At 35.4% G+C, this 12,781-nt stretch overlaps 1 protein-coding gene across 1 annotated transcript; it reads right to left on the bottom strand.

Moving 5' to 3' along the window:
* Nucleotides 1-8,052: 8,052 nt before the first annotated feature.
* On the bottom strand, nucleotides 8,053-11,828 carry HCC2 (Thioredoxin superfamily protein). Its single transcript, XM_086643616.1, has 7 exons — nucleotides 11,525-11,828; nucleotides 9,823-9,961; nucleotides 9,593-9,668; nucleotides 8,991-9,191; nucleotides 8,795-8,884; nucleotides 8,567-8,699; nucleotides 8,053-8,470 (listed from the first exon to the last, which is right to left on the bottom strand). The coding sequence occupies exons 1-7, from the start codon at nucleotides 11,593-11,595 to the stop codon at nucleotides 8,323-8,325; spliced, it is 858 nt and encodes a 285-aa protein (XP_086499742.1). The 5' UTR covers nucleotides 11,596-11,828; the 3' UTR covers nucleotides 8,053-8,322.
* Nucleotides 11,829-12,781: the final 953 nt, after the last annotated feature.

Here is a 12,781-nt window from a genome sequence, read left to right as displayed (position 1 = left end):
TGTTTTAAGGAGGGCAAAATGATATGGAAGAGCAAGGATAGGTGAATGAAACGGTTTGTAATTGAGTAATTATTTATGATTTAATGCCAAAAATTAAAACAGACATATCATTAAAGATTATAGTTAATTATTAATTTAATGGTTAAGATTTAATTTGATAGCTCTAGCCTAAAACAGACGGTTAGATTTATCTTTTTGTTTGTCTAAAGGATGAGATCGTGTTAAATCGAAACGGACGGTCGGATTTATCTCTATGTTTGTCTATTAGTTTGTCTTTGGTTTTGTCCTAGTCAGCACTCATCATCCTGTTTTATATAATAGATATTGATCAGAGTTTACATAAGAAAGATATAAGAACAGATAGATGATCATATATATATATATGAACAGATAGATGATCAGATATATATATATATATATATATATATATATATATATATATACAAGATTAAGTAAAAGTATTTGTGTCGTCCTAAGCCTTACCCGTTAACGGTATTGTCTTTGTTTTTCGCACCTCACACAGGTACAATATTTGTTCTTGACAAAGGCTCCATGAGCCTCCCCAAAAGGCCTCACCACTTATTAAGCTTGAGAGTACACCTATAGCTCAGGTTCCGGACACTCTCGTGGACGATGTGGGACTATCACAATCCCCCACCTTCAGTGAAGAGTCGTCCTCGGCTCTGATACCATTTGTGACGCCCCAAAACCTAGCAGTTAACGATATTATGTTCGCTTTTCACACCTCAAATAGGTACGAGATTTTGTTCTTGCCAAAGGCTTCACGAGCCCCTTTAGAAGTTCTCGTCACTTACTAAGCTTGAGCGTATACATGTAGCACAGGCTCTGGATACTCTCGTGAGCGATGTGGGACTATCACAATATCTTTTGGTGATTGTCCTATCCCAGTCGTATTCGATTAGTGAGGGCGTTCACATTCGTTACCTCAGATTGTATCTTATTTTTACATGTAAGAGCATCTCCACGTGTTACACTCAATCTTACAAATTCTAATTGTCAAGAAAATTCATGTTCCATACCTCAACCTATTTCTTATTTTTACAGGTAAGAGCATCTCCATGTGCTACACTCAATCTTAGACACTCTAAGTTTCACATAGGATTTTTAGATCTCATCAATGTCAAACTCAAATTGGATGTGGCAGTAGTTAAATATAGATATCTCAAGAGGGCACTCTATTTCTAGAGTGTTATTTTGAAATATATCTCTAATTGTCCAACTTGTCATGTTTACAATTTAAACAAATAGAAATTAAGTCTCCATATTTCTTTAAGTAACTAAATATTTCTTTAATGAAAAATATCTGTCACATAAGTGTAAATAAGATAATTTTAGATATTTACATGAGATACATAAAAATTACAAGATTTCTATTTTACAACATAAGAAAAATTGAGTGTCTTTTTTGAGGTCCTTGCCTCCACGTTTATCATCTCCAGCTGGTTACTGCTTTTCTTTACCCTTTCAAATTATTCCTCTCCTTTTGTCTCTTTCGAAGGTTGTCCAAGTTAGAGATTCGGATTGAATAGTTTTGACCAGTTAATTTATAAATCCATCTAACTTCATTGTTTTGTAATTGACTGTTTAGCAAATCAATCCATTCCTATATATGTGAAACCTAACCCTTACCTAAAATGAAATTTGACCCTAACCCTAAGTCATGCTCAGTAGAAAGGTGTTAGAGTATAAAGATCAAGATGAATCGAGATCCGTAGATATCCGTATCAACCGTCCAAGATATATGAAGATATTATTGATAGTTATCCTAGATAGAGTCTTAGGAAAATAAGATACCCAAGTCACTCTATAAATAGTAGTGACCTCTATGTATTTTATATTGAATTGAGTTGCATTGAGTCTTCGAGTCTGTAACCAATCAATCCCACAATTGTGGAAATAATATAATCCAGCCATTCATGGCTTTCTCCGTGGATGTAGGTCGTGATCCTCCGACCGAACCACGTAAACCATTGTGTTATTTATTTCAGTTTATGTCTTCTAATCTACCAACTAACATAAACTTTCACATGGTATCCGAGCAGGTTTGTTAATCCTGTGTTCTCTTAGCTTCCGCAGTTTTCCAATCGTTGTGATTTCGTTATCAAATATCAAGAATCAACCAGGATATTTGAATTTTTTTTAGCTTCCCCTATTATCGCCGATTTTTTCGTTGTGATATAGGGATCAAGATGAATCACTCTGCTATAGATTCCCAAATTATTCTTGTCATTATCAAGTTCCGACGATCTTTTTTGTCATTGTGATTGAGTAATCGACTTTGTCGATATTTTTTCTTTTCCCAAATCTCTCTTGTGATTATTTCTCATCTTGTGATCAAGTAATCTTTAACACAACTTCGGGTATCACCGCCATAAGGTTGTTCTTAAATTTGCATCTGACCATATGTTCATAGTTTTAGTATCCAACTGGGTCTGATAGATCCGTTATTACCCATTGCTTTCCAAGCCTATTAAATTATTCGTTCAAAGCTTCATGATTATGAAGACTTGCCAATTCCTTCTTCATTATCACCATATGCACGTCAGAGAAGGACATTCACTTTAGATGTCAATTTTTTGGGGAACTCATGTTCTGCAATATACCACAAGAAGCCAGGGCAACAATTATTTGCTAGCCGAGTCATTCCTTCACTGCAACCACAATTAACTCTATCAATTTAAGCTTTTATAATCCAACACTCCAGCTTAATCTTCAAAGTACCCTTCCCTCTTCCTGCTTGGTACTTTAATTCTCTCCCAATTTCATGAAAGTTCACACAGTTCCAACGTTGGAGTAGTAATTCTCTGTCTCTCTCTAAACTTTCAGAGTTTAGTTTTTTTCATGGATTCTCATTGAGAACTTTATATTTCTCCTTCTTGGGGTATTGTTTCATCGTCCCGATGAATATCACCATCATCAACAACGGTAGGCCAGGTTTCACTGGCAGGGTTTGTTTTGCTGCAATTTCTGGCTATTGTTCTAGTCGATTGCTTCCGTCGATTTGGCCTAACCACCAATGATTTCCCTTTTCAATTTGGTGACGAATCCATTGTGATAACATCCATCACTCTCTCTCTACAAACCGATCACCGCCGGTTGATCTTGGCCGAGTCCGATTCATATGGTCCATACAAATCATCGATTAGGAGTCTAATATACATTACATGTGATTTCTATTATTTGATATTAACCCTAAATCGAGTTTCAGAAATCCTTATTTCGAGAAACCCTAGATATTTTGCTAGAGGTCTTAATTTCCACAATTTTATTTGTGACAACTTCTCCGTTTTGTGACAGTCGTTTGCCACAGTGTTTACTGTTGGAAATTTCCTTTTGCGACGGATTACTTCTGTCCCTTCTATCCAACTATTTCTAGTTGTGACTTCTATGTATTCATCATCCTCTTCATGGATCCTCAAGATGAATCGATTATGTCCACCGGTTCCTCTCTTATCATCAACTATATATGGTATCGTTTCCTCCCTCTCACCAAATTTTATTCGAGCTCGAGAAAAAAAAAATGAATGAGATTCAAGCTTACGAAAGACAAAAATATTATATCAACTTTATGTGCGATTACAAGTTCAAGTTGCAGACAAAGAATTCAACACCATTGAAAATTGTTCGACATTAAACAAAAATTAGTCTACGTGGAAGTTCAAGTTCAAGTTTGAATCCGATCGCATGCGAGCAACATCCATCTTTTCCAAGTTCAATTTTCAAGTTGGAAACTTCACAAGTTCCGCTTCCAACTTGAGGGGGAGTGTTAGAGTATAAAGATCAAGATGAATCGAGATCCGTAGATATCCGTATCAACCGTCTAAGATATATGAAGATATTATTGATAGTTATCCTAGATAGAGTCTTAGGAAAATAAGATACCCAAGTCACTCTATAAATAGTAGTGACCTCTATGTATTTTATATTGAATTGAGTTGCATTGAGTCTTCGAGTCTGTAACCAATCAATCCCACAATTGTGGAAATAATATAATCCAGCCATTCATGGCTTTCTCCGTGGATGTAGGTCGTGATCCTCCGACCGAACCACGTAAACCATTGTGTTATTTATTTCAGTTTATGTCTTCTAATCTACCAACTAACATAAACTTTCACAAAAGGCTAATGTAAGGATTGAGTATTAACCCTCATCAACCGGCAAATCCACTTAACTTTACGATGATGATGGATGGGTTTAGAATCTTTGTCGTTCAACACGGGAAAAGTAAGATGAATGGTGTGTAGACCGTCTACTTTCTTTCACGTTTGAGTCGACCTTTTAACAAAAAGAAAAAAAATTGAGTTGACTTTGACATTTCCGCAGGGGTGTAAGGGGTATGGCCGCTCCACCTGGCTCTGCCCGTATCTCTTCAATATTAGTTCGAAAATAAAAACAAAACGAAATTATGTATAGGTAGTGAGACATGAGAAGTCTCGTGTTCAAACCCTTTCACTTATACATTTTGTTTTTCTTTCTTAAAAAGATAAAATTTAAATCATTAAGGATTTTCACTTTCTAACCTATCAGGTTACCTTTAAAAAAGGAACAAAAATATTTGTTCGACAATTAGCACGTATAGTTAAGCGACTGTAATCACACCAGAGATTGTCTTTTTCAAAACTAGTCATATGAATCGATTATTTTCTATTAGTTTTAATCTATGGTCAGCTACTGTCTAACTTAAAATTGTGGTTCCGCTCCTGACTTGATATACATTCACAATATTCTATACTATATAATTTATTTGTGTTGATAATTTTTCGCTAGTTAATTATTGTGTTTGCAATTTTTTTGATTTGTATATAACTTCGCACCCTTGGGTCCAAATCCTGGATCCACCACTGCCATTCTGCCTTAATTTTGTCAATTTTGTTGTTTCATGGATCAGTTTCCTCTCATTAATTTATTAAGCCGTGATTCCTGTCAAATTCTACACTAATTTGATATATTTATAAAAAAGACCGAGTCAAGATTGGACATTCTGGACACATTACACATACACATCCATCCCCCAAGGAAAGTGGAAATGAGTCATTAGATAAGGACAACCCCCAATTGTGAAGGAGATACTGTGACTTTCGGACATAAAGAAAAGTTTCAAGAACGTAAATACTGTGGTCAACAAGGTATGACAAAGGAGACACCTTCACTTTGGATAGAAATATTAAGGTTTTGTTTTTTTTTTGCCCCTAATCCTCGTTTTGGACATTATAGTGAATATGTTTTAACAACTTCCAAATAATTGAATAAAAAGTCCAATAAACTTCCAAATAATTGGATAATAACTTTGAATAACACAAATAAACCTAAAACATCACCTCATTGTAACTGAAAATATGTTTTAATAACTTCAAAAAGCTTAAGACTGAATAAAAATTCTAGCTCTAGCTTAACATCTAATACTAACAATTCTTTATTACATAAAAGATACCCCCAAGCATTCTAACACTTCTAAAGTTTATTACCCTAGGTACAGGGCCGACTCGAACAATTAGAAGGTTCCAAGCGGAGTTAATATTTTAGGTTTTATATTATGCATGTTAAGAAAAAAGAATTCTCAGTAGTGAGGAGGGAGAAAGTTGAACATTTGATCTCTTACACGTAATCCGAGCTTTTTACAAAAAATACAACTTAAATCATGTTCGTATTATATACAAAATTCATAATGAAACCTTAACTACGTCAGGTCCAAAATGACCGAACGGACTCGCCCACGCCAAGATACTTAATTTGACTCTTTTTAGATATTATAGAAATTCAAAATAACATAAATGACTTTTTAAAGAACTCTCATAATTGATGACACTAAAAAATTACTTATTCAAATAGAAGCTTATCCTAATTGTAAAGCACCAAATAAATGATAATAGCTTTTAACTATATAGCATTCTACGCACCAAAAGATAGTCAGTCATGAACAAACAGGACGCTGATTTTTTTTTTTCTGCACATGTCAATGACATCATCATCCACAATGACATGTCATTAAGCATGTGAGTTCATATCTTGGTAATGGACAGAGGAGACAATGTTATCATTGCTTTAAACACAAGACAATCCTTTTAATTGGAGCATTATATGTATAATGCCTCTCTAGTCTCTAGTAAAAGTTATTAATTCAATCTCTCATCATAACCTTTTTATTGTTATTTAGACAGCTTTTTCTACTTGCCCCAAACTTAGGGTATGCTTCTATATGAGTCCCTTCTTTTTTGATGTTAGAGTTCTCTCTTTTAACACCCCATAGATAGAATAGTCCAAGAATACTTAGATTGGACCTAATCTGTATTGAGTTTGAACACGACGAACACAGGCCTAATCTGTATTGAGTTTGAACACGACGAACACAGTCCAAATCGAATGCCTCTGGACTACCCCTAACTTGAGAGTCTCTCAGACTACTCAGTCCGGTACCCACGAAGAGTGACACGAGAGGAATGGGTTAGAGCAAAAAAGACGTAGCATCTTGAGATGCACCCCATGACCCAAAACTTAATTATACTCAAATTATAGTGCAACAAATGAGAGCAATTACTTTTCGCCCCAAATTTGATTAGTTGCTTATCCTTTTCCGACAGAGGAAGATGCTATACATTCTCTTTCTTTCTCTGTGTAGTGTGATTGTGTGAACTTTGTGTGTTTTGCATGCTTAGTGTGAAAGACATACTAGTAAAGTTGGCAAAAAAGAATAGCACGTGCTTTATACGTAAAGTCTTAAAGTAAGTCACGTGATTTAAAGTCTTGAAACTAAGGGAAACTGCCCTTTCCCTCCCCTTCCCCAGATCTCACTTTTTCTGGTTCACAAGCTAGCCAAATATTAATACCAAATAACTCTTTGGTGCTTTTTAGTAGCTCATCTTGCTTTTTCTCTCATTTCATTTGATTCACAAGCAAACTAAAATCTTACCAAACAAAAGGTTGTCACTTCATACCCTCTTTTTATTTGATGTATTGGGTTTATGATTCAATTTGTGACTCAAACATGATGAAACGTTATCCTGACCACATACTTCCATCAAGTGATTACTTAAATAAGTCTCAATAATAAATTGAATGTATGAATTCTACCGCATCAATTTCGAGTCACAAACTAGATCATAAATTTACGTACATGGACCATTTCATCTATATATCCACACGAGGAAGATTGTTGCAACACAAAGTTGATGTAGAATCATATCATGGGTTGTACAAATAACAAGTAATCTTAAGACAAAACATAAATAAAATGATGAAAGAGTGGAGAGGAAGGGGGTAGCTTCATAGGCATCTTATGCTTCTCAACCTTCTAAGTGTGGCAATACATTAATGAATAAAGATCACATCCAGAATTTGACAAGTCATAATACCCATTATGATAGTCTCATATTCTATTCACCAACTCTTTTTGCAGTGGTTAGACACTAAGCTGTGAAAACATGGAAGTCAAAGGTTCAATATTTCTTGGAAGTTCAAATCCATAATTAATTGATATTGTGTTATTAAGAGTAAATAATGGCATATAGATGAGTTTGTATAACTATGAAGGTGTATCGAGTGTCCATAGAACAATCTCATGGCAATTATGAATATACTTTATTAATTGTTGTATGATGTGTGATTGTCTGTTGTACTCGTGTAATCTTCTTGTTTAAAAAAAAAAACTCTCATATTTTTAGAGCGTAGCTTGATATGTAGCTTGATATTGAGTTCAATCGTTGACTAATGTAGCTGTTGAGATTATCTCATATTAGTCATAGAAGGGGCATGTTGTCAGGTCATAAGGCGGGAAAGCCTCTGTTCTAGGGTTTTGAGGTGAGTGAGGCCCAAGACCAACCAACACGAGCCCAAAATGCAACAATCTCACCCCAATAGTCATTGATGTTAAAAACAAAATGGGAGGGAGAGCTTGTTGAGATTATCCCACAGTTCTTCCTGGAATTGGCTGGTGGTATTTCAACAAATGGGTGCAGAGCCTCACCTCTTCAGTTAGCTTTTTGGGTAAGAGAGACCTAAGATCCCCAAAGAGTTAGACAATACTTGTATGATCCATTAAGCCTAAAAAATGTTTGCATTAGGTATTCCAGTTTAATGGTATTTCGCAGACACCCCTTAACCTGCTATATTCTACATCTTATGTGTTATTTAATCCATTTTCCAGCTGCTTGTACAGACTAAACCCTCATTAAGAAACAAAAGGAAGACGAAAGAATCACATGATACAATTCGAAAAATCACTACATGCATATCAAGAAAGTGAAAGCTTTTATGCAAGAAGGGAAGCAAAAACCATCGTCGGGAAAAGTGAAGAACCATAGTACGTCAGAGAGGCTTGTCACGTAATTGACGAAGTGTGGTAGATTGCTTGGATGTTCTGTTCATTTCGTTGAATATTTCTTTCGAAAGTTGTTGAGCGTTGTACTCTAAACCAAAACATCTCACTATTTCCATGTTCGGGTCCAAAAGGTACCTTTTATTTTCATCAATGTTAAAATGAAATTGATTAATAAAGGAACAAAGTCGTATTTTGATCAAGTTTTTAATGAAGTTTATATGGTAGACTTACATGTTATGAGAAGTCTGAACGAGATAGTCGGCTCCATCTTCCTCATTTTTTCTGAAAAAGACACGATATTCCCGAGCCATCTCTTTTATTGCAGAGATAGAACCAGTTAACCCAACTATCCTTGAATCAAATTCTGCAATTTGAGAAGAAATATTTAGATAACGAATATAAAATGGAGAGAAGTTCGAAACAAAAAGGTTACATGCATGTGAGAACGGATAGGCTGACCTTTGAGGTAAGCTTTGAGCTGCGAAGGGGAATCTCTCTGAGGGTCGATTGTGACAAAGATGGGTAGGACTTTAAGTTTCTGCTCAGATTCTTGTTCCAAGTCAAGAGAAATATCAGTAGCATTCCGGACAGAAGAAACGAAAACAGAAAGGAGAAAAGTGAAAATGATAATACATGACGTCTAATTATGACAAACCTAATGTGTCAATGGCTTTTGCCATTTTCTGAACTTCCTCCGGTCCAATATCGGGGGAAGAAGTGTAGCCAAAGTAAAGCAGTACCCAGTTCCCAACAAGGTTGCGTTCAGTAACCGGACAACCTTCAGTATCAATCAGATGAAAAGGACCTCCAATTGTGGGTCCTTTGCGTGTATCTCTCACATTCTCAATCTCTTGGCCTGATCCATTGAAGTAGTAAATATGAGTTAACAACAAATCCTTTTAAGGAAATCGGACCGACCTTTGAATTATACCAAGGGCGATGATATAAAAACAAATTTGTCACCATCTTCGACTCTTCGTCTACTTTAACATACACCCATATCCATTGACCAAAACAGAAATGATCTTTATCCAAGTTAACCGAATAGGATAAGGGTTTTGTTCGCGGTGACACCCATCTCAAATTAAACAATGATCATTATTTTTCTTTTCGATGCATCCTAGAGTCTATTCTGTTTTGTTAATTTGGCCTCCTAGTATGAGAACCGGTTATGTCCAACTCTCATTTTAACCTTGATATACTGGCCAACCTAACTAATAACTAAACATTAGTGGTTGTAGCACTTAAGGAATGCACCTTTTAGAATTGCTCGTCTCTCGTCATTATAGTGAATAAATATACCACCTCCAGCAATCGCCAGTAAACCAGCAGGCTTGAAAAAATAAAACAAGTTAAGAATATCAGGTTCCTATTCCTTATAAAACAAAGATGTCGTAAAGTGGGAATTGTTGGTCTACTTTAGAAAAAGGTACATATATCATATATGAGAGATTAACATAAGGATCAAATTGATGTAGATATCGTACAACTATATAAGTAGTCCAGGAGGTCGAATGAGAATTCAATCGCTCCTTAGTGACTACAGGCCGAGTATCTAGCCGTGTCTTATTGTGTTTTGGTGCTCCTGAGTAGTTATGACACTGTACTCTTCTTCCGGAACCTAACCTAAAATGGAGACATATTGGTTAAAAGCTACACAAAGAAAAACATAAAGAAGAACCACTTTCGAGTACAAAGAGAAAGATAAAAAAAAAGAAACTCGGGTTTTAACAAATAGAGAAACAAACAAAGTTTTTACCTTGTACAAAAAATGCTCAGGAGTTGACGGCGTTTTTCACCAAAGGACAGTACATAGTATCAAGTTGCTAAGGCGTAAATGACGATTAAAAGAAAAATGTAATAAGCACTGGAAAAAATAAATAGACAAGTATAAATTTCAATAGATATTCTGATTAACAGTTCATGCCTTTCAGGTAAAAATTAAGATTTATTTGCACAAACGCAAATGAACTACTATAATCTAGATTCGGAGGCTTGAATGTGAAATAAGATAATGGAGGATTCTTATGGAGAAACGAGGGTAAAAGGCAATAAAACCTCAAAATACCTTTTGAATAAGGCTTCTTCTCATAATTATTATCGTCACACCACATCACCACAATCATCTCTAACTCACCACCGCTAGAGAACAGTATCATGACAATTGAATAGCATTCTTATTCCTTTGTTAAAGATGCTAAAGTTCTTAATGTGGGTCAATCTTCTCTCTCAAAATTATCAATAAAACATGGAAATCGAAGTGTCAATATAGTTACACACATCTAATATAGCCTAAGAGCACATTTCGTAATCAATTCATAATGTATGTCCACTAAAAAGTAACAACTTCAGAATTCTAACGCAATCCTCCCACAGTTATCTTCAAAATGTAGAACGGTAAAAATGGCATAAGATGGATATTGAATTGAATGCTAAGGTATTTCACCACCCAATGCTTCTTCTTTTGACATCAAAGCTAACCATCTCCATTGAAATTCATACATACTAACAGACTTGAACTTCTATTCAATAACAAAATCTCAGAGTGTGATGATAAGAGAGTAGTTGGCAACACATTCTCATGTAGACTGTTACGACAAAGAGCAATCAAACCAACAAAAACAATAATAGAAGTAAACAGTCACACAAACACCACGGTAAACACTGGCGCGATGAATCTCATTATGAATAATGAACAAGCTTATACAGATGCCTCAAGGGTTTTAGTATATTTAGCTCACCAAAACCCTAGCACTCAGCCACATTTAACTCTATCCCCAAAACTGAAAAAATAGGACACCCCCTTTACATTGATAACAATCCATTATAAGAGAAAACATAAGTAGACGGGTCTGGCTGAATTTTTAAGTAGTTTTAACTTATGGTCAAAGTCTGCCACCTCAATAGCACCACCACAGCCAGCTTAGACCAAACCACCACCACCACCACCACCATTACCAAACTAACTTATCCTAGTTTTTATGGAGTAATTTTTTTCTCCATTAAACCTAACTTATGCTTAGGAGAACCACTTCACTTCTAACTGCCAAATACCTTTAAGATTAATATGTTGACTCAATTATTTTCGCAAGCTAAGAACTTTATCTCTCTCTGATCATAAAGTTCAATTTTTTCAATTCGGAAACAAAACTATGAAGAAAAAGAAACTGCAAATTTAATAGAACTAACCTGTTAAGAAGATCCAGAGAGACTCTCGAGCGATGTTGGAAGGAGAAAACAAGGAAACGGGGGAAGGACATTTTCGTTCCAAATGGAAAATCGAGGAACCGAGTTCATTGAAACTTGATGAAATCGTTAGTTGCGGAGAGAATCATCGAAGAAGTTGGGATTTTCAGTAGCGATTAAAATGGGTGCTGAGAGTCGAGGGTGAGAAGAAAAGACCCAAGGTATTTTGTTTGGGGATCAAGTTTTTGAGAAGAAAGTGTCAACGGGGCCTCTAAAAGTGCAGCTCTCATAGCGCATCCCTCTCTTCGGCAATCGGCACTCACCGTGGGCCTCCAAAACAGCAAGGATTACACCAATCTCTAAGGCGCTAAGAGAGAGGGGGACCTAAGAGCATCTCCAATGCAAAACTCAAAAAATCTCTATTCATCTTATGTGTCAAGTTCCAATTGAGATTCTCATTTCTAAGAGCATCTCCAATGCAAAACTCAAAAAAATCTCCATTCGTCCTATTGTCAAGTTCCAATTGAGATTCTCACTCCTAGGTGTCGAAAATAGAGATCTTAAATTCTTATATGTCTCCAATGCAACACTCTAAACTCTTTTATTTTACTTACGTGTCATGGTTATTTTTGTAAAAATATAATTAGTTATTTTGGAAATATACGAAGACTTGATTTCTATTGGTTGAAATTTAAATATTGATGAGTTGGACAATTAGAGATATCTCAAGAGGACACTCTGAAAATAGAGTGTCCTCTTGAAATATCTCTATTCCACTCTCGACACATCATCTTTGAGATCTTAGTTGAGTTTTGCATTGGAGATGATTTTTTTAAGAAAAACTCAAAAAATCCTATGTGGCACTCCGAATTTTTAAGATTGAGTTTTGCATTGGAGATGCTCTAAGTGGCTTTAATAGAGATCCTCAATTTTTTTTTTGTCTCCAATGCAAAACTCTAAATTTATCTTATTTACTTATGTGGCGTAGTTATTTTTGTCAATAAATAATTAGTTATTTTATAAAATATAGAAGACTCGATTTCTATTGGTTGAAAATCAAATATTGATGAGTTGGAAAATTAGAGATATCTCAAGAGGACACTATAGAATAGAGTGTCCTCTTGAGATATCTCTATTCCAGCCTTGACACGTCATCTTAGAGATCCAAATAGAGTGTTGCATTGGAGAGGAGTTTTGAGAAAAAATTCTAAAAATCCTAGGTGGCACTCAGAATTTCTAAGATTGAGTGTTGCATTGGAG

This window comes from Eschscholzia californica, unplaced genomic scaffold (assembly GCF_041429995.1).
Source record: "Eschscholzia californica isolate CP2 unplaced genomic scaffold, dmEscCali1.0.p SCAF_5, whole genome shotgun sequence".
NCBI lineage: Eukaryota > Viridiplantae > Streptophyta > Magnoliopsida > Ranunculales > Papaveraceae > Eschscholzia > Eschscholzia californica.
The sequence above is the reverse complement of the archived record's forward strand: the minus strand, read 5'-3'. Positions and strand labels throughout refer to the sequence as shown.

Coding starts and splice junctions, on each gene's coding strand:
- HCC2 (XM_086643616.1), bottom strand. CDS start 11,595: ATGTCCTTCCCCCGTTTCCTTGTTTTCTCCTTCCAACATCGCTCGAGA. Junction 9,192..9,592: donor GAGACGAGCAATTCTAAAAG/GTGCATTCCTTA, acceptor TCAATGGATCAG/GCCAAGAGATTGAGAATGTG. Junction 8,471..8,566: donor GTTCAGACTTCTCATAACAT/GTAAGTCTACCA, acceptor TGAAAATAAAAG/GTACCTTTTGGACCCGAACA.